The sequence below is a fragment of the Mustela nivalis genome (genome assembly GCF_964662115.1).
Source record: "Mustela nivalis genome assembly, chromosome: 10".
Taxonomy (NCBI): domain Eukaryota; kingdom Metazoa; phylum Chordata; class Mammalia; order Carnivora; family Mustelidae; genus Mustela; species Mustela nivalis.
This window is the reverse complement of record NC_139029.1, coordinates 28,665,179-28,687,986: the sequence shown is the minus strand read 5'-3', so window position 1 is coordinate 28,687,986 and position 22,808 is coordinate 28,665,179. Positions and strand designations below refer to the sequence as shown.

Sequence of the window (22,808 nt, the reverse complement as noted above, 5' to 3'; positions counted from 1 at the left end):
CCACATCAATCTCATCATTTCAGTCAGGTCCCTCTCTTTGCTCCCCCTTGGCTACTCCACATTTGGGCCCCATGGCTCTTGAACATACTTTGGTCGCACCAGAACGCTACACATAAGCCATTTCCCAATGAGGACCTCTGAGGAGGAACTGAAGGACCCACTAATAATCCCTTCTCCCCTTTTGCTTGAAAACCATTGCTTGGGGATGCCTGGGTGGCTCAGTCAATTAAGCACCTGCCTTCTGCTCAGGTCACGATCCCAGGTCCTTGGGATGAGCCCCACACTGGGCTCCCTGCTCAGCAGGGTGTCTGCTTCTCCCTCTCCCAATGCTCCTCCCCCAGCTCCTGCACTCACTCTCTGTCTCTGTCTCAAACAAATAAAATCTTTAAAAAGAAAGGAAGAAAGAAAGAAAGAAAGAAAGAAAACAAGCCAGTGCTTGAACCAAGTGATTCTGAGCACAGTTGCTCTCTAATACCTCTAGGCTTTTGCTCACGTACCCTCTGTCTGGAATGTGCGGCACATCTTCACGTCCAAATCCTGTCTGCCCTTTGAGGCTCAACAGGAGTGCCACAGAGCCTCCAGCCCCTCCCTGTCCCCTAGCCCACAACATCCACTCTCATACCAGCAAGGGTTTCTCCCTTCCCCAGGTTCACACAGATTCACAAGAGGTTTGCCTCATGGAATAGGGCGAGTACTTTCTTTTTTTTTTTTTTTTGAAAGATTTTATTTATTTATTTGACAGAGAGAACTCACAAGTAGGCAGAGAGGCAGGCAGGGAGAGAGAGGGGGAAGCAGACTCCCCACTGAGCAGAGAGCCTTATATGGGCCTCAATCCCAGGACGCTGAGATCATGACCTGAGCCTAAGGCGGAGGCTTAAACCACTGAGCCACCCAAGCGCCCCAGGGCGAGTACTTTCTACCATGAACTGATCATTTGTGTCCATATTTCGTCTCTCACTGTACTGTGACCTCCGTGAGGGTAGGGACCATGTTCTATCACCCTTGACTCTATCACAAGGCCTAACTGAGTATCTTGTACATGGTTTCTTTTTTATTTTTTTAAAGATTTTATTCATTTATTTGACAGAGAGAACATAAGCAGGGGGCGCTGGAGGCAGAGGAAGAGGGAAAAGCAGACTCCACACTGAGCAGGGAGCCTGATGTGGGGCCACCTGAGCTGAAGGCAGATGCTGAACCAACTGAGCCATGCAGGTGTCCCTCTTGTACTTGGTTTCATGTCGAATGCCATGCCTTGAATAAAAACCATGATAGGTAAATGAAAGTAGGTTGGCCAGTTTCTTCTTTATTCTTGTAGATAAGAAACTTTTAATCCAGGGCGCCTGGGTGGCTCAGTGGGTTAAGCCTCTGCCTTTGGCTCAGGTCATGATCTCAGGGTCCTGGGATTGAGCCCCACTTTGGGCTCTGCTCAGCAGGGAGCCTGCTTCCCACCACCCATGCCATCTGCCTCTCTGTCTACTTGTAATCTCTTTCTCTGTCAAATAAATAAATAAAATCTAAAAAAAAGAAAGAAAGAAAGAAAGAAACTTCTAATCCTTCATTTTCCAAACTGGGTACTGGGTCCCTGTGTGTCCAGTACTAGGACACCAGACCCATGACATGCTTCATCATAAGTGGGTTCTTGGGCGCCTGGGTGGCTCAGTGGGTTAAGCCGCTGCCTTCCGCTCAGGTCATGATCTCAGGGTCCTGGGATCGAGTTCTGCATCAGGCTCTCTGCTCGGCGGGGAGCTTGCTTCCCTTCTTCTCTCTCTGCCTGCCTCTCTGTCTACTTGTGATCTCTCTCTATCACATAAATAAATAAAATCTTTAAAAAAAAAAAAAAAGTGGGTTCTTACACCAAATACAGTTGGGTAACATTGTATAGTCTATCCTCTTCTTGGAGATTCACAAACTCTATTAGCATAGTAGAAGTTCTTTTTTTTTAAAGATTTTTATTTATTTAAGATTTTATTTATTTATTTTTTTTTTTAAAGATTTTTATTTATTTGACAGACAGAGATCACAAGTAGGCAGAGAGGCAGGCAGAGAGAGAGAGGAAGGGAAGCAGGCTCCCTGGTAAGCAGAGAGCCTGATGCGGGACTCAATCCCAGGACGCTGGGATCATAACCCGAGCCGAAGGCAGAGGCTTTAACCCACTGAGCCACCCAGGTGCCCCATAGTAGAAGTTCTAAGTTCTGCAGTTAAAAATAACAACTTGGTTTACTCAGCTTTACCGAATTATATTTAACCTTTACCAGCAACCCCAAAGAATACACACTGCCATCTCATAAAAGTGCAGCACAGCACATACTAGGAATGCTGTCCTAAATTCCTTTTGAAAGGTTGAATCTCGTGCCCTCCCTCACATGACCTAGTGTAACATTTAGGAGGACCGGCTTTAGGTCAAATACGGCAGCGACGTTGAGTAAGACTGCAACATCTTTCAGATCTGGGACCTTTTTTTACTGCATGTAAGCACCAAGAAAAGAGACATACATGTGGGGAAGGACTAGATTTAGAACCTGTTCGCTTTCCTTCTGCTGTCCCCTTTCTCCCAGACGCTTCTGGAATCCTGTACTCTTAGATGAGATTCCTAGTCTGGCAGTCAGTCTAGCCTCACCTACCTTTTTAGGTTTTCTCCCCACGACTCCCCAATACATCCTTAACCTTCACCGTGGAGATGGGGCTCTTGCTCCTCCCTGAGCAGAGCGATGCTTTCCAACTACCACACCTCTGCCTGTGGGGCACTCTACCTGAACCGCCCTGCTCACAAGTTTGCCAGTGGGAACCCTGCCCAACCTTTCAAGGTCTCAACACAACCCGCACTGGATTAGCTAGCTGAAAGTTCACAGCTGAGTGAACTTGAGTGCTGGAAGAAAACTTAGAATTGCTCTAATCCAAACCCTCCACTTCAGGAAACAGTGATTCAGACAGGCTTAAGTGACTTAGGTGGTAGAGCTCAGCAGAGGATAATCTAGAACACAAGTTCCTCTTCGGTCTTTTAAATTCCCCCCCACCAGTTGTATTTATCGTATTGTGCATTATCATATTGGGCACTGAATTATGGTTAAATTGTTGAGTCCCTCAGAGGAATTTACTTTTTCTTGCCATTGATAAATCATAATGCTCTGACCAGAGGATACAGAGAGATGGATGTAGATTGAATATCTTTCAAGAGTGTTAGCTTTGGAGTTCAATAAACCAGAATTTTTTTTTTAATGGAGGTACAGTTTACATGAAAAATGCACACATTTTAAAGTGTATAATTCTAGAAGTTTTGAAACATTCATGTGACCACCACCGTTATAAAAATATGGAAGTTTCCTGGGGTGCCTGGGTGGCTCAGTGAGTTAAAGCCTCTGCCTTTGGCTCAGGTCATGATCTCAGGGTCCTGGGATCGAGCCCCACATCCGCGCTCTGCTCAGCAGGGGGCCTGTTTCTCTCTCTGCCTCTCTGCCTACTTTTGATCTCTCGCTCTGTGTCTAATAAATAATAAAATCTTTAAAAAAATATGGAAGTTTCCATTACCCCAAAAGGTTTTCTTGTGCTGCTTCCCAGTCAGCCCCCTTCCCTAACCACTGAGCTGCCCTCTGTATATGGGTTCCATCTGTCTTTATCAGAATGTTGTGTAAATGGAATCATACTATGTACACTGTGTCTGGCTTCTTTTACTCAACATAAAGACTTTAAGATCTATCTAAGTGCTTGCATGTTTCTGCAGTTTATTCATTGTTTTGCTGGGAAGAATTTCATTATATGGATATACCACAATTGATTATACTGATGATCATCTGGGTTTTTTGCTGTTATGAATAAAGCTGTTATGAACATTCAATACTTTGAATAAATGTGCATTTTCACTTATCTTGAGAAAACATCTCACAGTGAAACTTCTTGGTCATGGGATCAATGTATATTTAACTTTAAGAAACTGCAAAATAGGAGGGCAGCTGGGTGGTTCAGCCAGTGAGCATGTGACTCTTGGTTTCAGCTCAGGTCATGATCTCATGGGCTGTAGGACTGAGCCCCATGTCGGACTTCATGCTCACTGGGGAGTCTGCTTGAAGAGTCTCTCCCTCTGCCCCTCCCCCCATGCCTGCACATGCTCTCTAAAATAAAAAGAAACTGTAAAATAATTTTCCAAAGTGGTAATACCATTTTATACTCCCATCAGCAGTGTAAGAGTTTTCCAAATATTCCACATTCTCACAAACATTTGGTATTGTTAGTTTATAAAAATTTTTGGCCATTCTTGGGGCACCTGGGTACCTCAGTCAGTTAAGTGTCTGCCTCTGGCTCAGGTCATGATCTCAGGGTCCTGGGATCGAGACCCACATTGGGCTCTCTGCTTAGCAGGGAGCCTGCTTCCCCCACCCCTTCCCTCTGCCTGCCTCTCTGCCTACTTGTGATCTCGGTCTGTCAAATTAAAAAAAAAAAATTTTTTTTTAAATTGGGTTGTTAGCCATTTTACTACAGATTTGCAGAAATGCAAGTTACAGGTGCAAAAATGTGTGTATACACACACATACATATTCTAGATATAAGACTTTTATCATATTTATGTCTTTTAGAGATTTCTCTCAATCGTGGCTTGCCCCTTCACTTTTTTTTTAAAAGATTTTATTTATTTGACACAGAGAGAGAGAGCACAAGCAGGGGGAGCAGCAGAGGGAGAGGGAGAAGCAGGCTCCTGGCTGAGCAGGGAGCCCAATACAGGACTCAAGCCCAGGACCCCAGAATCATGACTCAAGCTGATGGCGGACGCTTAACCGACTGAGCCACCCAGGTGCCCCGGCTTGCCTATTCATTTTTTTTTTAAGATTTTATTTATTTATTAGACAGAGATCACACGTAGGCAGAGAGGCAGGCAGAGAGAGAGGGGGAAGCAGGCTCCCCACCGAGCAGAGAGTGCGATGCAGGGCTCGATCCCAGGACCACGACCTGAATCGAAGGCAGAGGCTTAACCCACTGAACCACCCAGGCACACCCCGCCTATTCATTTTTAATACTGTCTTCTCATGAACAGAAGTTGTAATTTAATAAAATCCAATTTATCGATTTCTTTTAATGGTCAGTGGCTTCTGTGTTCTTTGTAAGATATCTTTGTCAACCTAAGATCATATACATATACTCTCTTACATTTTCTAGAACTGTACTACTAGTAAATTCACTGAGTCTTCTGTCATTTGGATACTGAGCTCATCCAGTGAGTTCTTCTTTTCAGCTCAGTAATTTCTGATTGGTTCCCATGTTTTTCTACTTGCTGAGATTTTTATTTTATTTCAGAGTTTGTAATTGCTCACTGAAGTATTTTTATGATGACTGCTTTAAAATCTTTGTCAGATAATTCCAACATCTGAATTATCTTTGTGTTAGCATCACAGATCATTCAAGTTCCAAGTTCTTGGCATGATGAGTGATTATCTATTGAAACCTGGACATTTCGTGTATTGGGTTATGAGACTCTGGATCCTATTTAAATCTATTTTGGCTGGAAGTCACACTAGTTTAGTGCCCAGGTCCTGGTTTAATTTTGAGAGCTGTCATTCCCAAGACAATTTAGTTTCCAGAGTGCCTGCAGTGCTATTCTGGTCTGCTTCTTGTGTGTGCTACCAGAGACCAATCTGAAAACTTGCACTGTAGTCAGTTCCCAAATATTTGCCATACAAATTATATTCATTTTGACCTGTGGGTTATTCTGGGGTCTGCCTAGAACTTCATATATAGGTTTTTTAAATTTTTATTTATTTGAGAGAGAGAGTGTGTGCACAGCAGGAGGAGTGGCAGAGGAAGAGGGAGAAGCAGGCTCCCCACTGAGCAAGGAGCCTGATGTGGGGCTTGATCCCAGGACCCTGTGACCATGACCTGAGCCGAAGGCAAACACCCAACTGACGGAGCCACCCAGGTGCTCCTCACATATAGGTTGGTGTTTTTGTTGTTGTTGTTTTAAGATTTCATTTATTTATTTGAGAGAGAGAGCATGAGAGGGGAGAGGTCAGAGGGAGAAGCAGACTCCCCACCCAGCAAGGAGCCTGATGTGGGACTTGATCCCCGGACTCCAGGATCATGACCTGAGCCGAAGGCAGTTGCTTAACCAACTGAGCCACCCAGGTGCCCCACAAACATAGGTTTTAAACAAACTCTTTCAGGCCCCCTGGGTGCCTCAGTTGGTTGGGTGTCTGCCTTCAGCTCAGGTCATGATCCCAGGGTCCTGGGATCATGCCCCACATCAGGCTCTCTGCTCGGTGGGAAGCCTGCTTCTTCCTCTCCCGCCCCGCTGTTGTGTTCCCTCTCTCGTTGTGTCTCTGTCAAATAAATAAATAAAATCTTAAAAAAAAAAAAAAAAAAAAAAAAAAAAACCTCTGTCATCAGTTTCCTCATCTCCAAAACCCTCCTCTGCATGGATGAGGGTTACTTCACTGCTCTTGGATGGGTGGTGGGGGTAGCTATTAAAGTCCAAGGCACCTTGCTTCTTCAAAGTGAGCAAGTGAGCAGAGTGAGTGAGGGAGAGATCGAGCCAGCAAAGTGGAAATAACAGTCCTATGCATCCTGTCCCCTTTGACATACTCTATCTGTTAGAAACAAGCCACAAAGTCAGGCTTAACACCATAAAAGGGAATTACAGAGAACATGAATATCGGGGGATGGAGATCACTAGGAGTCATTTTAGAAGCAGCCTACCACAGTTGTCTTTAATTTTTATCATTTTGCAGTTTTCAGAGACATTCAGAGAAGCAAAAAAGCTGCCTTTTACATTTACTTATGTATTTACCATTTCGTAAGTATCAATCTGGCTGGGTTTAAATATACCACTTTTCCACTTGTCTATCTATTTTACCTGTTTTGTTCCTGTTCCTTTTGGTAGGCCTTCTGGTAGGTTAATCTTACACATACACATACAATGAAACACACAGCTCTTAAGTGCAGTTTCCTGAGTTCTGATGACTGTATGCATCTATGTAATCACCACTACAATCAAGAAAAAGAACCTTTCTGCCACCCTCAAAAGTCCTCATGTTCTCTCCTGTTCAATTCCCATCCAATTGTCCCTCATAGGCACTTACTGCTTTTTCTGTTACCAGAGATTACTTTGTCTGGTCTTAAAACTCCTGTGAATGAAATCATACAGTACATGCAGTCTCTTGTGTCTGACTTCCTTCAGACACTTGCTTTTGAGACTCCTTCTATTGGCTTTTATGCTTTCTTTGTAATTAAACCTCTTTGATTGATCTTCAGTGTCACTGAACCTTATTTTGTCTCTGATTTGTTGTTAAGCCCATCTAGTGAATTTTTCATTTTAAGATTTTTAAAACTCATCCATTGAGAGTGAGGAGGGGGAGGAAGGGGAGCGGCAGAGGAAGAGGTAGACAATCTCAAGAAGACTCCACCCTGAGCAAAGAGCTTGATGTGGGGCTTGAACTCATGATCCTGAGATCATGACCTGAGCCAAAATCAAGTCAGTGGCTTAACCGACTAAGCCACTCAGGCACCCCCAATGAATTTTTCATTTTAGATATGGTAGTTTTCAGTTCTAAAATTTCATTTGCTTTCCCATGTTTTCATTTCTCTTCTAAGATACCCTATTTCTTCACGTACTTCTTCATGTACATGAACATTTTTTTTTTTTAATATTTATTTGAGAGAGACAGAGAGAGCAAGAAGGGAAGGGGCTAGGGGCACCTGGGTGGCTCAGTGGGTCAAAGCCTCTGCCTTTGGCTCGGGTCATGATCTCGGGGTTCTGGGATCGAGCCCTGCATTGGGCTCTCTGCTCGGAGGGGAGCCTGCTTTCCCCTTTCTCTGCCTGCCTCTCTGCCTGCTTGTGATCTCTGTCAAATAAATAAATATTTAAAAAAAAAAAAAAAAAGAAGGGAAGGGGCTAAAGGAGATGGAGAGAGAATCTCAAGCAGACCCTGCTGAATCTGAAGCCCAACACAGGCTGGATCTCACGACCCTGAGATCATGATCTGAACTCAAATCAAGAGTCAATCACTTAACTGACTGAGCCACCCAGGGACCCCATGAACACATTTTTAACAGATGCTTTTAAGTCCTTTGTCTGCTATCTGAATTCCTGAGTCATCTTGGGGTCTATTTCTGTTGACTGCTTTTTCCCCTTACTATGGGTCACATTTCCCATTTACAGTATACATGTCCACTATATACTGAATATTTTGAGAGATAAAAGTAGTAGAGACTCTGGCTTCTATTATTATCTTCTCAAGAGTGTTGATTTTATTCTGTCAGGTAGCCATATTATTGGCTGATCTCTTTGGACCTGTGGAAATTTAATTTTATCCAATGTCAAAAATCAATTGACCAATAAATATATGGGTTTACTTCTGGCTCTCAATTCTGTTCCACTAATCCATGTATGTCTATACTTATGCCAGTATCACACTATCTTCATTTCTAATGCTTGGTAGTATTTTTGAAATTAGGAAGTGAGAGCCCTCCTCTTTGTTCTTCATTTTCAAGACTACTCTGGCTATTCTGGGTCCCTTATAATTCCATAAGAATTTTAAGATCCAGTTTGTCAATTTCTACAAAGAAGCTAGCTGGGATTCTGATAGGGATTATGTTAAATCTGTGGATCAATTTGGGAAGTAATACCATCTTCCCAATAGAATCTTCTGATCCATGAATGTGTCTCTCCATTTTACAGATTTTAATTTCTTTCACCCATGTTTTAAGAGTTAAGTTTTATACTTTTGCTAAATTTATTCCTAAGTGTTTTATTTTTTTCAGGGAATATGGAGCCTGATGTGGGGCTAGATTCTGGGACCCTGGGATCATGACCTGGGATCATCAACTGAGCCACCCAGGTGCTCTGGAAGTAGAATTTGAATCTAAGTCTAGGTTTCCTCTTTTAGTTGACCTTTTGCTAATGTGATAAGAAAAACCCAGAAAAAAATGCAAGGTTTTCCATGGTGCTAATTTAAAAATGGTATATATAAGGAAGCCTTGAACTGAACTCCAAAAAAATATTTAGGTAAAAGAACTGGTCAGCTTCTAGTCTGGGGAGCAGGTGCAGGGCTCCTAGTATGGGTATGGGTAGGCCTGCCATTGGTAAGGAGATATTGCAGGGTTAAGGGGAAGTCAGCTGCTGCCTTCCCCTAAATATAAATAATGTAGCTGTGCACATTCTTGGGGGTGATTACATTCTGGGACCCTGTCAGAGTTGATGCCAAAGGTGAACTGAGAATATCTAGAAATGCACCCAACCCAAATTCTTCCCAGCTAAAATTCTGACAAGATCAAAAAGACAACATCTAGGAAGGTTGGGAGTTGGGTTAATCACAGGTGAAATCAATTTAAAGCCACAATTCAGCTCTAACCCTACTCTAAGACCAATCTGAATGATGTATCCCTCTGATGGTTAGAGAAAAGGGTTTCTATAAAACAAGTATTATATTTTATTTGTTCTTACTGTTTATTTCCTTTTTATTGTTTCTTTAATAAGAAACTATTCTTTTATATAAACAGTATTTAAAATACACTATCGAACTGTAAGACATGCAAAGAACTGAGAAAATACGACCCAGAGGTGCCTGGGTGATTCAGGTGGTTAAGCTTCTTCCACTCCCTCTGCACCTCCCCTTGCCTGTGGTCTCTTTCTCACTCACTCTCTCTCACATAAATAAATAAAAACTTTTTAAAAAATTCTGTTTCTAATACTTAGATGTTTGATCCTTGGTAGGTTACTTCACTCTTCGAAGCTTGTTTCCTAAGATGTAAAATGACACAATTCTGATGTACTTGCTATTCAGTGGGGCCTCTTTTTATTGGAAGTGACAAAAATCCAACTGGCACTGGTTTAGGGAAAAGGGAATTTATTGGCTTATACAACTTCAAAGTCAAAGAACAGGACTAGTTTTATACAAGTTGATGTGGAAGCTCAGGTTACCAGAGAGCAGTTTTTCTAAACGACTGTTCCTTTTCATCTACTGAATATATACCTTTATATTATGCTAGTAACATGGTTGCTTAATCAAATGAATAAAACATGTCTTTAGTACCTATCGAACTTAAACCTCCTTTGCCTTAAATCCAGAGGAAACATCATTCCTCTCTTCTAGGATTCTAAGTCTCACTCATTGGCTCCAACTGGGTCATATGCTTGATTTGGAACATTCCTGAAAATACAGTTAAGTGAAGAAAGCAAAATACAAAAATTATGTGCATAACTTGCTACCATTTGTTTAAAAAAGGACAAGGGGGCACCTGGGTGGCTCAGGTGGTTAAGCATCTGCCTTCAGCTCAGGTCATGATCCCAGGATCCTGCGATGGAGCTCCAAATCCAGCTCCTTGCTTAGCAGGGAGCCTGCTTCTCCCTCTCCCTCTGCCTGCTACTCCCCCAACTTGTGCTCTCTCTCTGTCAAATAAATAAATTTAAAAAAATTTTTTAAAAAGCACAAAGAAAATGTGTGTATGGGCACAGAGTTATCTCTAGGATATTCAAAATACTGGTTGCCTTTGGGTAGGGGTACTATATGACTGGGGAAGACTTTTCATTATGTATCTTTCATACCTTTTGAATTCTGAACAATAGCAATTACCTATTCAAAAACATTAAATGAAAACGCAGCTGCCAAAGCACTCAGTGGTTTCCCTTTTGTGCTGAGTTGAGCACTCAGAGTCAAGAAGCACAGGCCAAAGGGGTCATAGTCCCACTTACCAGAGTGTAGGAAAGGAAGGGGCAAGGGGAACAATAATGCTGTTCTGAGGAAGCAAGTAATTTGCCCTCTGTTTAATCATCAGTTGCAAAGAACCTCACAGCTTTGTCCCTCCTGCCTCCCAAACTCAGTTCTGCACCAACCTAGTTGGCCCAAAAGATGCAGTCCTGGGGCGCCTGGGTGGTTCAACTGGTTAAGCATCTGATTTGACTCTGATCATGATCTCAGAGTCCTGGGATCAAGCCCTGTGCCCACTTGGCTCCCCACTCAGCAGGGAGTCTGCTTGTCCCTCTCCCTCTATCCCCTCCTCATGCTCAGTCTGTCACTCAAATAAATAAAATTTTAAAAATAATAATAAAAAAAAGATAGTCCTATTTGTGCTTATTCGAACTGCTTAAAGAACAGGGGTCTTGGAGCTGGCTCCTTGCTTTCAACAGTTCATTAAAAAAAAAAAAAAGTTCTCAAAAAAGCATTACAGGGAGAACATTGACCAAGCAGACAAAAGCAAAAGGCAAGGTTGCTTACCCACAAGCTATTTACGGATATTTGATAGAAATGAAGGCTTTTGATATTCTGTAAGGACATGAAGGCAATGTTTTCCAACAAACACAATTAAGTATTCTCTGCCACTCATGTTTTACCTTCAGGTAAATACAATCTAATGGAATTTGGTTTCCTATCATTCTACAACCAAGAGCTCAGAAATAAAACATCTTTGAATGTTTCATTCAAATAAAAGATCTTTGCATGAAAGGGCATGTACCTACTTTAAGCCTTGATCAATAATCTGTTTTCTTCTCTGGCATTTCCAATTGCCCTCTCTGATTCTCAAAAAAATATATATGCAAGGAATTCCGTTTTGGACTTAAAAAACTCAGAAAAGCTTGTGTGCACAATGAAACAACCTGACACAGGACACGCACAGCATGGGATCTTGCTGGAAGGACTCCAGGTTGTTTTTCCATTGTGACTGGTGAGTAAGTAGTTTAAGAATGCTGCTTGGATAAAGATTTGCCCTTCAACACAAAGAATAAGAAGGATCTTGCTCAAATGCCAAATCCCTTCCTTCCAATTTTGAGAGTACAAGGCAATGTACTTTCTCTTTTGAGGAGAATCTTATATTTGAGCCCTACAGCTGGTATTTTTATTTTTTTTAAGATTTTATTTATTTATTTTGACAGAGATCACAAGAAGGCAGAGAGGAAGGCAGAGAGAGAGGAGGAAGCAGGCTCCCCGCTGAGCAGAAAGCCGGATGTGGGGCTTGATCCCAGAACCCTGGGATCATGACCTGAGCCGAAGGCAGAGGCTTTAACCCTCTGAGCCACCCAGGCGCCCGTATAGCTGGTATTTTTAACTCAAAATGCTGCCAGACTAATAATGAACAATACAAAAAGGAGATTACAGGGCGCCTGGGTGGCTCAGTGGGTTAAGCCGCTGCCTTCGGCTCAGGTCATGATCTCAGGGTCCTGGGATCGAGTCCCGCGTCGGGCTCTCTGCTCAGCGGGGAGCCTGCTTCCATCTCTCTCTCTCTCTCTCTGCCTGTCTCTCCATCTACTTGTGATCTCTATCAAATAAATAAATAAAATCTTAAAAAAAAAAAAAGGAGATTACAATATCAACTCTACTTAAAGTAGCATTTAAAAAAAACCCAGGGCACTGGCTGGCTCAAATGGTAGAGCATGGGAGTCTTCATCTTGGGGCTGATAGTTCAAAACCCACACTGGGTGTAGAGATTACGAAAAAATAAATAAATAAATAAACTTAGAAAAAAAACTTTAAAACAGCTGCATGTATTAAAAAACAAAAACCACCAACTTGGGAATTAACCAAGGAGATGAAAGACTTGTACAGTGAAAATTACAAAATATTGCTAAAAGAAACTAAAGAAGACATAAACACAAAAAGATATCCTGTCTTCATGAATTAAGATTTAGTGTCATTGTCAATATTACCCAAAGCAAGCTACGGATTTAATACAATCCCTATCAAAATCCCAGTATTTTTTGAAAAAGAGAAAAACCCATCCTAAGATTCATACAGAATCTCAAGGGACCCTGAAGAGCCAAAATAATCCTGAAAAACAAAAACAAAGCTGGAAGACTCACTCCTCCTTCCTTAAAACTTAACTCATACGCTACAGTAATCAAAACAGTGTGGTAGTGGGAGAAAGACAGACACACAGACAAAATTGAGCAGTATCCAGAAATAAACCCTTGCATGTATGACAAAATGAATTCTGAGAAGGGTATCAGGACCATTCACTAGGGAAGAGAATCTCCAACAAATGCTGGAAAAGCTGGATATCTACATGCAAAAGAACGAAGTTGGACACTTACGTAACACCATACACAAAAATTAACTAGAAGTGGATCCAGGTCCTAAATATAAGACCTAAAACTATAAAATTGAAAAGAAAACAGGAGAAAAGCTTCCCGACACTGTATCTGAAATGATTACTTGGATACAACATCAAAAGCAACAATGAAAAACAAATTCGACTTCATAAAAAATTTAAAACTTGGTGCATCAAAAAACATTATCAGAAGAGTAAACCTACAAAATAAAAATATTTGCAAATTACATATCTGATAAGGAATCAATATCCCAAATATACAGAGAACTCCTAAAACTCAACGACAAAAAATTCAATTAAAAAGTGGGCAAAGGACTTGAATAGATACTTATCCAAAGAAGATACACAAATGACCAATAAGCACATGAAAAGATTCAACATCGCTAATCACTACAAAATGCAAAATCAAAACTACAGTGAGGGGCACCTGGGTGGCTTAGTTGGTAAAGTGTCTGCCTTTGGCTAAGGTCATGATCCCAAGGACTTGGAATCTAGACCCGAGTTGGGTACCTTGCTCAGTGGGGAGTCTGCTTCTCCCTCTCCCTCCCAACCCCTACTCGTGCTCTCTCTCAAATAAATATAATCTTAAAAAAAAAAAAAAAGTACAGTGAGATAACACCTCGTATCTATTAGATAGCTACTAACAACAACAACAAAAAAAAACCCAGAAAATAACAAGTGTTGGCGAGGATATGGAGACTGGAACACGTGTGCTGTTGGTGGGAATGTAAAAAATGATGCAGCCACTGTGGAAAATGGCATGGCAGTCCCAATTTTATATTTATATTAAAGTAAAAGCTATTCCATTTCTCAAGAAGGATGACGGTGATGGTTGTACAATGTGAATATACTTAGTATCAGTAACTGTATACTTAAAAGGAGTTAATACAAGGGAAAAAGTGGTTAAAATGGTAAACCTTGTGTTATGTGTATTTTACCACACGCACAAAAAAGCACTGGAAAAATTCTAAAAGATGGGGTGCATAAGTGGCTCAGTGGGTTAAAGCCTCTGCCTTCAGCTCAGGTCATGATCCCAGGGTCCTGGGATCGAGCCCCACATCCGGCTCTCTGCTCTCTGGGGAGTCAGCTTCCTCCTCTCTCTCTGCCTGCCTCTCTGCCTACTTGTGATCTCTGTCAAATGAATAAATAAAATCTTAAAAAAAAAATTCTAAAAGATATCTGAGGTCTTAATTGTATTCTCAATACTTATATTAATTTTTTAAGGTTCATACTTCCCTTCTACATCTGGATTTTTCTTTTAAAAGGGGCACCTGGGATTGGGTTCCTCATTGAGCTCCCTGCTCAGCAGGGAGTCTGCTTATCCCTCCCCTCTGCCCCATGACTTATGTTGTCTCTCTCTGTTTCAAATAAATAAATAAATAAAATCTTAAAAAAAACAACAACAAAAATTCCTAGAGACACCTAGGTGGCTCAGTGAAGCATCTGCCTTCAGCTCAGGTCATAATCCCAGGGTCCTGGGATCGAGTCCCATATAGGGCTCCTTGCTCAGTGGGGAGCCTGCTTCTCCCTCTGCCTGCCACTCCCCCTGCTTGTGTTCTCTCTCTGATAAATGAATAAAATATTAAAAAACAAACAAAATTCCTGAATATGTCAATTAGAAGTACTAATATGCCACTGATATAAAATAGCAAACTGAAACTATGGGATTGCTTCTTCAAAATTATCTGGGGAAGAAATTTATTAATTAAATGAAATAAAAACAAAATTAAGTTATCTGAGCATGCACAACCATTCTCTCTACTGCCTCCCCCTCCCAGCCTGAGTCAATGTTTTATAGAAGATAAACCAAAACGAAAGCAGTAGAGAATCCTGCAACTTCTTAAACAAGTTAACATACTTAAAGTACCTAGATATACTAAGTGTCATTACATGCTGCTTACTATTACCTACATGCTAATTTTTAAGGCACAGGTAAAGGCATTTTTCCAAATTTTAAAAAAAGGTTGCAATCTCATTATAGAAAAGTATGATCCAAGAGAAAATAGAATAAATAGGACAGAGCAATCCTTTATTTTTAGACATTTTCACAAAGAGGTTTTCGGTAAATGAACTTTCCAGTGGAGAAGAGAGAACATGAAAATCAGCCTCCAGCCATCAGCAGCGGCTCTGCTCAGGGCCTAGGGTCCTCCTTGCCCAAGTGGTGAGGTGGAGGTGTGTACTTCCCTTCCTTTATTAGTTTATTCCGCTGCCTTCTGATCTCACTCAGACGTTTCATCTGTCAAAGGAAAGAAGTATTTAAACTAGGGGGAAATATGTATCATAAAGTTGAGGCCTAGAGAAACAGAATGAAAATTGGTTTCATGGGGAGCCTGGGTGGCTCAGTGGGTTAAAGCCTCTGCCTTCAGCTCAGGTCATGATCCCAGGGTCCTGGGATCGAGCCCCACATCCGACTCTCTGCTCAGCGGGTAGCCTGCTTCCTCCTCTTTCTCTGCCTACTTGTGATCTCTGTCTGTCAAATAAATAAATAAAATCTTAAAAAAATATATTGGTTTCATTTTTAAACTATGGAAGCTTGTCATCCTAGAGGTCCTCTGAGATGAAATCTTTCTTTAAAGAAGTAACTTGAAATCACTTCCCACACCTTTTAACAAATTTCTGGTATGCATAATAATACGTCCTTTAAAAATAGTAACTAAAATGTTCCTGTTATATATAGGAATACAGGTATTTACAGAAACCATAACAAAACATAGATCAAAAACCTTTAAGGGGCGTAGTTGTGCATACTTAAAATCTTTATATAATATTAAGATGGTCTCACAGCTGATACAATCCTGATCTCTCTATGTTTAACTGGCACTGCTGCTGGTGACTGTTCACTGGGTATGAAGGAAGCAGAAATAACCAATATAAGGTTTCCTTTTATCACACTGAAATAAAGACCTGGTATGTGATCAGCCACTAGCCACTACTGAGCCCTGAGTTCTGCCTCTTCCTCTCAGTAGGACACTGGTTGTCTCCCAAACAATGAGAGCCATGCTGTATGAGATTGTAGGAAAGCTGTAATTCCCATGGATTCTGTGACACAGATAATATACCCCTTAATCCTGACTGCATCATTCCTCTGCCCCAAACCCAATGGCTTCCCATCTTACTGAGAAAAAAGCTGAATCCCTCTTTGTAACAACTTAGAGGCCTCCCTCTGACTTTACATCTTGTTTCCCCCTCCACCCCGCCCGCACTCTGGCCTACATCTTAATACTTTCCCTCATTTTCTCTCTTCTAGCTTGGTTACCTTTTCACTTGCTCTTTCCTCTAACCAGAACATTCTTATTCCCATCCACGTGGCACACTTTAAGTCTCTGCTCAAACACCTTCTAGTGTTGAGCTCTTCTCTGACCACTCTATTTAAAAGAAAAAGAGCATCCACTTAGCTCCCACACGCAGTGCTTTCTATCTTTATTTTCTCTGCTGCACTAACACCTAACACACTATTTTAACTTGTTTGTTAATTCTGACACCCCTTACCCAAATATAAGCTCCATTAGGGTAGAGACATTTTGCTGTTTTCTTACTGTATATCCCTAGCACCTACAAAATAAATACATTTTTTTTTTTTGATGAATAAGTTTCTACAAAGGCATGAAAAGTTAGTATATTCAGTAAAATATCCCATGTTGTAGTCTTGCTCCAAGTTTTTTAAAATTCTAGGAAAGCATCTCCCAGGATTATTGTGTGAAATAATTCCACTATTACAAGCTAAGAACTTAGAACAGTGCTTGATTCTAATTTCCTGACTCACTAGCTAGCTAGTCATTCAGTGTGATGGCTAAAACAGAAATAGACCTATTTACAAATTCAAAGGATGAGAAAGTGACTTGAGAGCAACTCTTGGATATCTCCAGATAAGGAAACTAAGACCAAAAAAGGGAAGTGACTTTCCCAAAGTCACAAAACCAGTGGTGGCAGAACCAGCAACAAAACCCAGCTCTCGGGGCGCCTGGGTGGCTCAGTGGTTTAAGCCGCTGCCTTCGGCTCAGGTCACGATCTCAGGGTCCTGGGATCGAGTCCCACATCGGGCTCTCTGCTCAGCAGGGAGCCTGCTTCCTTCTCTCTCTCTCTGCCTGCCTCTCTCTCCATCTACTTGTGATCTCTCTCTGTCAAATAAATAAATAAAATCTTAAAAAAAAAAAAAAAAAACCAGCTCTCTGAGAGCACCCTGCTGGCTCAGTAGATGGAGCATGTGACTCTTTATCTCCAGGTTGTGGGTTCGAGCCCCATATTGGGTAGAGTTTACTTAGAAATAAAATCTTAAAAAAAAATTAAAAACAAACAAACAAACAAACCCACCCAACAACAAAACCAACCCTCCGAACTCCCAATCCAATGTTCTTTCTACCTCTCCACACTGCCTCCTTTTGGTGTAAATTTTCCAGGAAGAGTAGTCTTAATCTGAGTAATAAGTAACCAGGGCCCACAAGAAGACAAATTAATACATACTGTGACCTATCCCTCAGTAATACTTCAATATTACTCACTTAAAGATTAATGTTCCTGCAGAGATCAATACAAAATTATTACCTGATACCCTCTAATTTCTTCCAAGTTTGGTTTCACTTTACCCAAATGCCAATAGCAAATGTTAAAAGATAGGAAATTTTAAAAAAATTTTTCTTAAGATTTTATTTATTTATTTGACAGGGAGAGATCAGAAGTACGCAGCGAGGCAGGCAGAGAAAGAAGGGGAAGCAGGCTCCCTGCTGAGCAGAGAGCCCGAAGTGGGGCTCGATCTCAGGACCCTGAGATCAAGACCTGAGCCAAAGGCAGAGGCTTAACTCACTGAGCCACCCAGGTACCCCAGGAAATTAAAAATTTTTGATACAAAGAACTGTGATAAATTTAACTAAAAATCTAAATTGCCTTCCTGAACTTCAAGAAGTTGGGAGTAATAAAAACATTTCTATTTGTTATATCTGGAGCAGAGAAATAGGCAAAACAGCCCATACCCAAAGATTTCTTCTCTAAGGGAGAATACAGCCCACATGTTATACAACTCATTCAACTCTTGAGGAGAGACATCACCCCCTTAATATCCTTTTTCCCCCTGCCTCTTTGATCAGGCTCACCTAAAGCAATCTCATTAACACCTCCATCTTTCCCAGAGTAGAAATTAATCCAAAGATTGTTATAACAGGTTCAATGTAATAGATTTGCAGGGTTTTAACCTCTTCTCCACTGAGGGTTCAATGAACTTGGAACATTTTCATGCAGAGATGTTTAAGGACCAACATCCAAAGCTGGTTGGTAACTTCTTCTTTACAGCCTACTGCTAAAAAGGGAATACACATGGGACGCCTGGGTGGCTCAGTTGGTTGGTGACTGCCTTCGGCTCAGGTCATGATCCTGGAGTCCCGGGATCGAGTCCCGCATCGGACTCCCAGCTCCATGGGGAGTCTGCTTCTCTCTCTGACCTTCTCCTCGTTCATGCTCTCTCTCTCAAGTAAATAAAAATTAAAAAATAAATAAATAAATAAAAAGGGAATACACACACATGGGATTTCTAATCTGGTGGCTATAGCAGGGTACAATGCTAAGGAAAATATGTCAGAAGATGAGAAAGAACACTGAGGAACAATAGACCCTCCTCAGATCTGAAGGCATTTAAGTTCCTCAACATGCTTGCTACCTATATAGAGAAAATGTTTCACCACAAAAGTTTTGCCAATTTGCATTGGGCAAGCCACTGCCAATAACCAATTAAAAATACTTAAAAGCAGCCCTAAAAAAACAAGAAAATTATTCAGCTCCCGTCTCCATCACTCCTCACCGTTTTCTGCCGAAGCAGACATTCTACGAAATCATCCAATTCTATCTTGCACTCTTTCGCTGCACGGGTAGCACCGATTCCATGCGCACATTCTATCCATTCTTTTTCAAAAGCATGGCATCGAGCTGGAATCTTGTGAGGCTGCTCAGCACTCTGGATTGTCATCCACTGATCTAAGTCAATGCCCAGCCTTTTCTGCACATCAAAGAAAGGCATGGCTGAAATGGAAAATAAAAAAAGAAATAATGCCATAACAGTGCAATCAAATGAGAAACTTCTAAGAAAAATGAGATAGTTAATTTTAAGTATCCCTCTAGAAAGATATTTTATGCTATTCTCCCAATATATTCTCATTTTTTCATTTGACAGGTTCCTCCAGTTTCTGGTAGATTAGCAATATCTGTGTTTTCACAAACCCGGGGGGGGGGGGAGGGGAGAACCCATGAGAACTAAAAAACAATACGTAAAAATCATCTCTGTATTAATAAGGTCATTTTTTAAATAAGGTAATTTTAATCAAAAGTCAGTCTTTATGTTTTGACTCAATAATCCCAATTCTTTGAGATAGACCTGAAGAAATAACTGAAAAGAACAAAAAAGCACAAGCACAAAAACATTTTACATTTTTCTATTTGTATCAATTCAGATGACACTTCTGTTGTGAAACTATCCTGAATCTGGTGTCCCTCCTCTGTGTTCACACAGCATCTGAACTTCTCACAGAAGTACTCTGCATGGATTATTAACCTGAATGTCTCCATTACTGAACAATGACTGCTGTGGGGACATGGCAGGTAGGGGCTCAGTAACTGTTAGGAGAAAAAAAAAATTTCAAACAACTTAAGTGTGCAACAATAAGGAAATGGATAATTTAGGTAACCGCCTAGTAGAATACGACAGACATTAGGAAAAACAAATAATATATTTGGTACGTGCATTTTAATGTTAAACCAAAAAAAAAAGGGGGGGGTCTACAGTGTCAAAGAAGAGACTGGAAGGAAACACAAAAAATGTCAGGGAAGTCATGTATGAGCGGTAGATTTACAGGTGAACTTAATTTTTATATTTTCTACCCATTCTTTCTTTTACTGAGTAATAACGTTCCAGGCACTGGAATGAGAGGAATGCAGCAGATGCAACGAAAGCACTAGAATGGGGACACACACACGCAAGGAAACGGGAACCCAACGGACAAGAGGGTATGGCTCGAAGAAGTAAGCACCAACTCTGCCCAGGAGACTTGAAAATGCCTTTAAGATGGGTTGAGTTTGCCAAGTTAAGGTCAGTGGGCAGAGTACTCCACTAAAGCACAGCACAAATGACAACCGGCGGTACTGGGTATGTCTGTGGGACGCCGAGCAACCAGACGTGGCTGGAGCGTACAGCGCATGTCGTGAAGAAGAACGAAAGGAGCTGGAGGTTGGCGGCGCCGCAATCACTCAGCGCCTTGATAGATCAGGTGGGTGGACCTCTGATTAAGAAACAGAAAGCCAAAGCATTACTCCGGCAGAAAGCTAAATTAATCTGGACAGAGAGCCGAGAAAGGCGCGGTCTACAGGCTTCATGGCACTGGCTGAAGCGCAGAAGGCCTGGGAATGCACAAAACATGCCCAGAGTTCGGGCCCGGAAATTCGGACCCTCGGGAAAACAAGAGAAAATTCGTTAAAGAAATCTTGGAAGGAAACTCCTTAAGCTAAACTGCCCGCAGACAAACGCAGCCCCTACCGTTGCACCGGTATGCCCTTGTCCCTTCGCTGACTGCCGCTCCCGGATGATCTGCGAGCGCCGCAGAGACCTGCCGCAAAGGACGCCCGCAGCGCGACGCTTGCAGTGCGACGCTTGCGGCGCGACGTGAGTCCAGACCTTCCCTCCGCGGTCGCGCCCGGAAACCATAGAAACCAAGCCCTTCGGTCTGCGCCTGCGCAGCCGTCAGCGGCAGCTACTGAAGGTACGGGCTTGTAAATAAACTGATCTTTAGGTGACTCAGTTAGACGGGGCCCGGGGGGTAGTTCCTACTATCTGCTCGCTTGGTGCCTAGCATTCTCACCACAGTTCGGATTGGTGAGGGGCTTGAGCCAGGCCACAAGAGAAAAAGTAGTGCCTACCCCACCTCCACCCCTTGCCAGTACTAGTTGAGCTCATGGGCTGTGGTGGGTTCAAATTCTGGCTCCGCCACTTCGGTGTGACCCTGAGAATGTGTTTTAACCTCACTATGCCTCAGTTTTCTCATTTTAAGTACCTGCAGTGTAGGGTTGCTTTGGGGATTAAAAGAGGTAAGTGTAAAACACCGAGGCTGTTCCTGGCACGTGGAAAGCTCCCGAGGGCAACCACAGTTCGTTGATGCTTCAACTTCTAAACTTTTCAGATTCGAGAAAGTCAACAGAGACCATGCCGCTCCTGTTTCAGAACATCCACGGGCTCTCTTTAAGAGACTTCAGAAGGGCCTCCGATGTGGCATCTGTGATATACACGGGGAGTGAGGGAAGAAAATACTCAAATACTTACGTTTTTAAATCTTATCTTTTTAAAATTTCTATGTTTAAATGCTTTTTTTATTCAGTAAACTTTGCACCCGACATAGGATTCAAACTCACGACTGTGAGATCAAGAGTTGCAATCCTGCAGTTATTGAGGCACCCAGTTGCCCCTTTAATTTCCATCTTTTGGTGTAAATGTTTATGAAATATGTAATGTTATTGCAATTGTACATATAAGTAATTTATTAAAAAATATGTGAGGTTTGGGCTTAAAAAATATTCTTTTAAATGATGTGCTCTCAGAAACGTTTATAGAAGTCAAGTCTTCTAGCCTTCCCAGCCTCATTGTCCAAAATTCTCTGCTTACATCTTCCCCATCTTCTAGCCTTCCCAGCCTCATTGTCCAAAATTCTCTGCTTACATCTTCCCCATCCAAGAGCTTGTTGTTCCATTGTATTCTTGGAAAAGTCCTGCCAGCCAGTCTCTGATTTTTTTTTTCCCCTTTCCCCTAGAAGGACATCATTTTCACCCTATCTCCATTTCTATGTGTCAAATTCTTGCTCTGCTGCAGGACTTTTGTATAAGTTTTTCCCTTGGATGCTTGGAGGCATCCAAGCCCTAGGATCACCAACTCTGGAGTGAATTCCTAAGGTCCCACAGCTTAACTGGTTTTCTTTTAAGCATTCCAATTCTTCCTCTGCTCCCCCCAGCCCATCAGATCTATAACTCCCAACTGGAATCAGAGTTTCAATTCAGCTAGAATTTCCTAAACACCTAATGCATGTTCATCAGAGTATTGGAAGTTTATGGGATTGGTAATTCATGGGTCTTGTGCACAAAATAGTAGAGGTAGTAGCAAGATATTGAATGCCAACTCCTTCAGTACCTTCAATATCTTTCACTTTCTTGTTTAAATTGGTGATATCATCCACCCAGTCATTCAGGCAGGAAACTCTGAAGTTGTGTTTCGCCTTTTCCTCATCTTTTATCCATCCTTTAATTACTGGCCACGTTCTCTCAAATATTCTTTAAACAGGTTTCTAATTCATTTCTTTCACTCTGCCTCAGAGCTCCTCACTTTATTCTGTTTTTCACTGAATAATGTTTCTAAAATATTAATTTCATTGTATCATTCCTCAGATACCAAGCAGGATGGATTAGTACAAAGACGGGTGACTCAAAAGCAAATCAGAGTTCACTAAAGGAAACAAAAACATGCACCATAATAAATAGCAGCTGGTATTTGGCCTCAGTTTGACTGATGGAAGGAGTCATGTGGAATGTGACAAACAGGAGAGGATATGTCCTGTCTGAAGGCAGCGGCAGCTACTCGGCTGCATCCTGTAGTTATTAAGAAAATCAGGGCCCTCAAATTGTCAAATCACCTAAGTTTTTCAAGAGAAGCCAGAAATCTTATGTTACTGTTTAAATGTGAAACCTGCTACTTTTAAAATGCAGGATGAGTAAATTTTTTTTTTTTTTCAAGTGCTGGCCCAACAAAACCCACATTGGAAATGTAT

The 22,808-nt window shown here is 41.6% G+C and overlaps 1 protein-coding gene and 1 long non-coding RNA gene across 3 annotated transcripts; one reads left to right on the top strand and one right to left on the bottom strand.

The window, feature by feature from the left end:
* Positions 1–15,031: 15,031 nt before the first annotated feature.
* Positions 15,032–20,719, bottom strand: NDUFS5 (NADH:ubiquinone oxidoreductase subunit S5). Of its 2 annotated transcripts, none has more exons than XM_082687019.1 (3): positions 20,537–20,719; positions 18,812–19,029; positions 15,032–15,259 (listed from the first exon to the last, which is right to left on the bottom strand). In XM_082687019.1, the coding sequence occupies exons 2-3, from the start codon at positions 19,025–19,027 to the stop codon at positions 15,155–15,157; spliced, it is 321 nt and encodes a 106-aa protein (XP_082543145.1). In that variant the 5' UTR covers positions 19,028–19,029; positions 20,537–20,719; the 3' UTR covers positions 15,032–15,154. The 2 variants fall into 2 exon arrangements, with proteins under 2 accessions (XP_082543145.1, XP_082543144.1); XM_082687018.1 differs by having other exon boundaries at positions 20,545–20,715.
* LOC309842605 lies at positions 20,677–21,565 on the top strand. Its single transcript, XR_014299693.1, has 2 exons — positions 20,677–20,759; positions 21,177–21,565. It is a non-coding gene; the product is annotated as an uncharacterized lncRNA (long non-coding RNA).
* Positions 21,566–22,808: the final 1,243 nt, after the last annotated feature.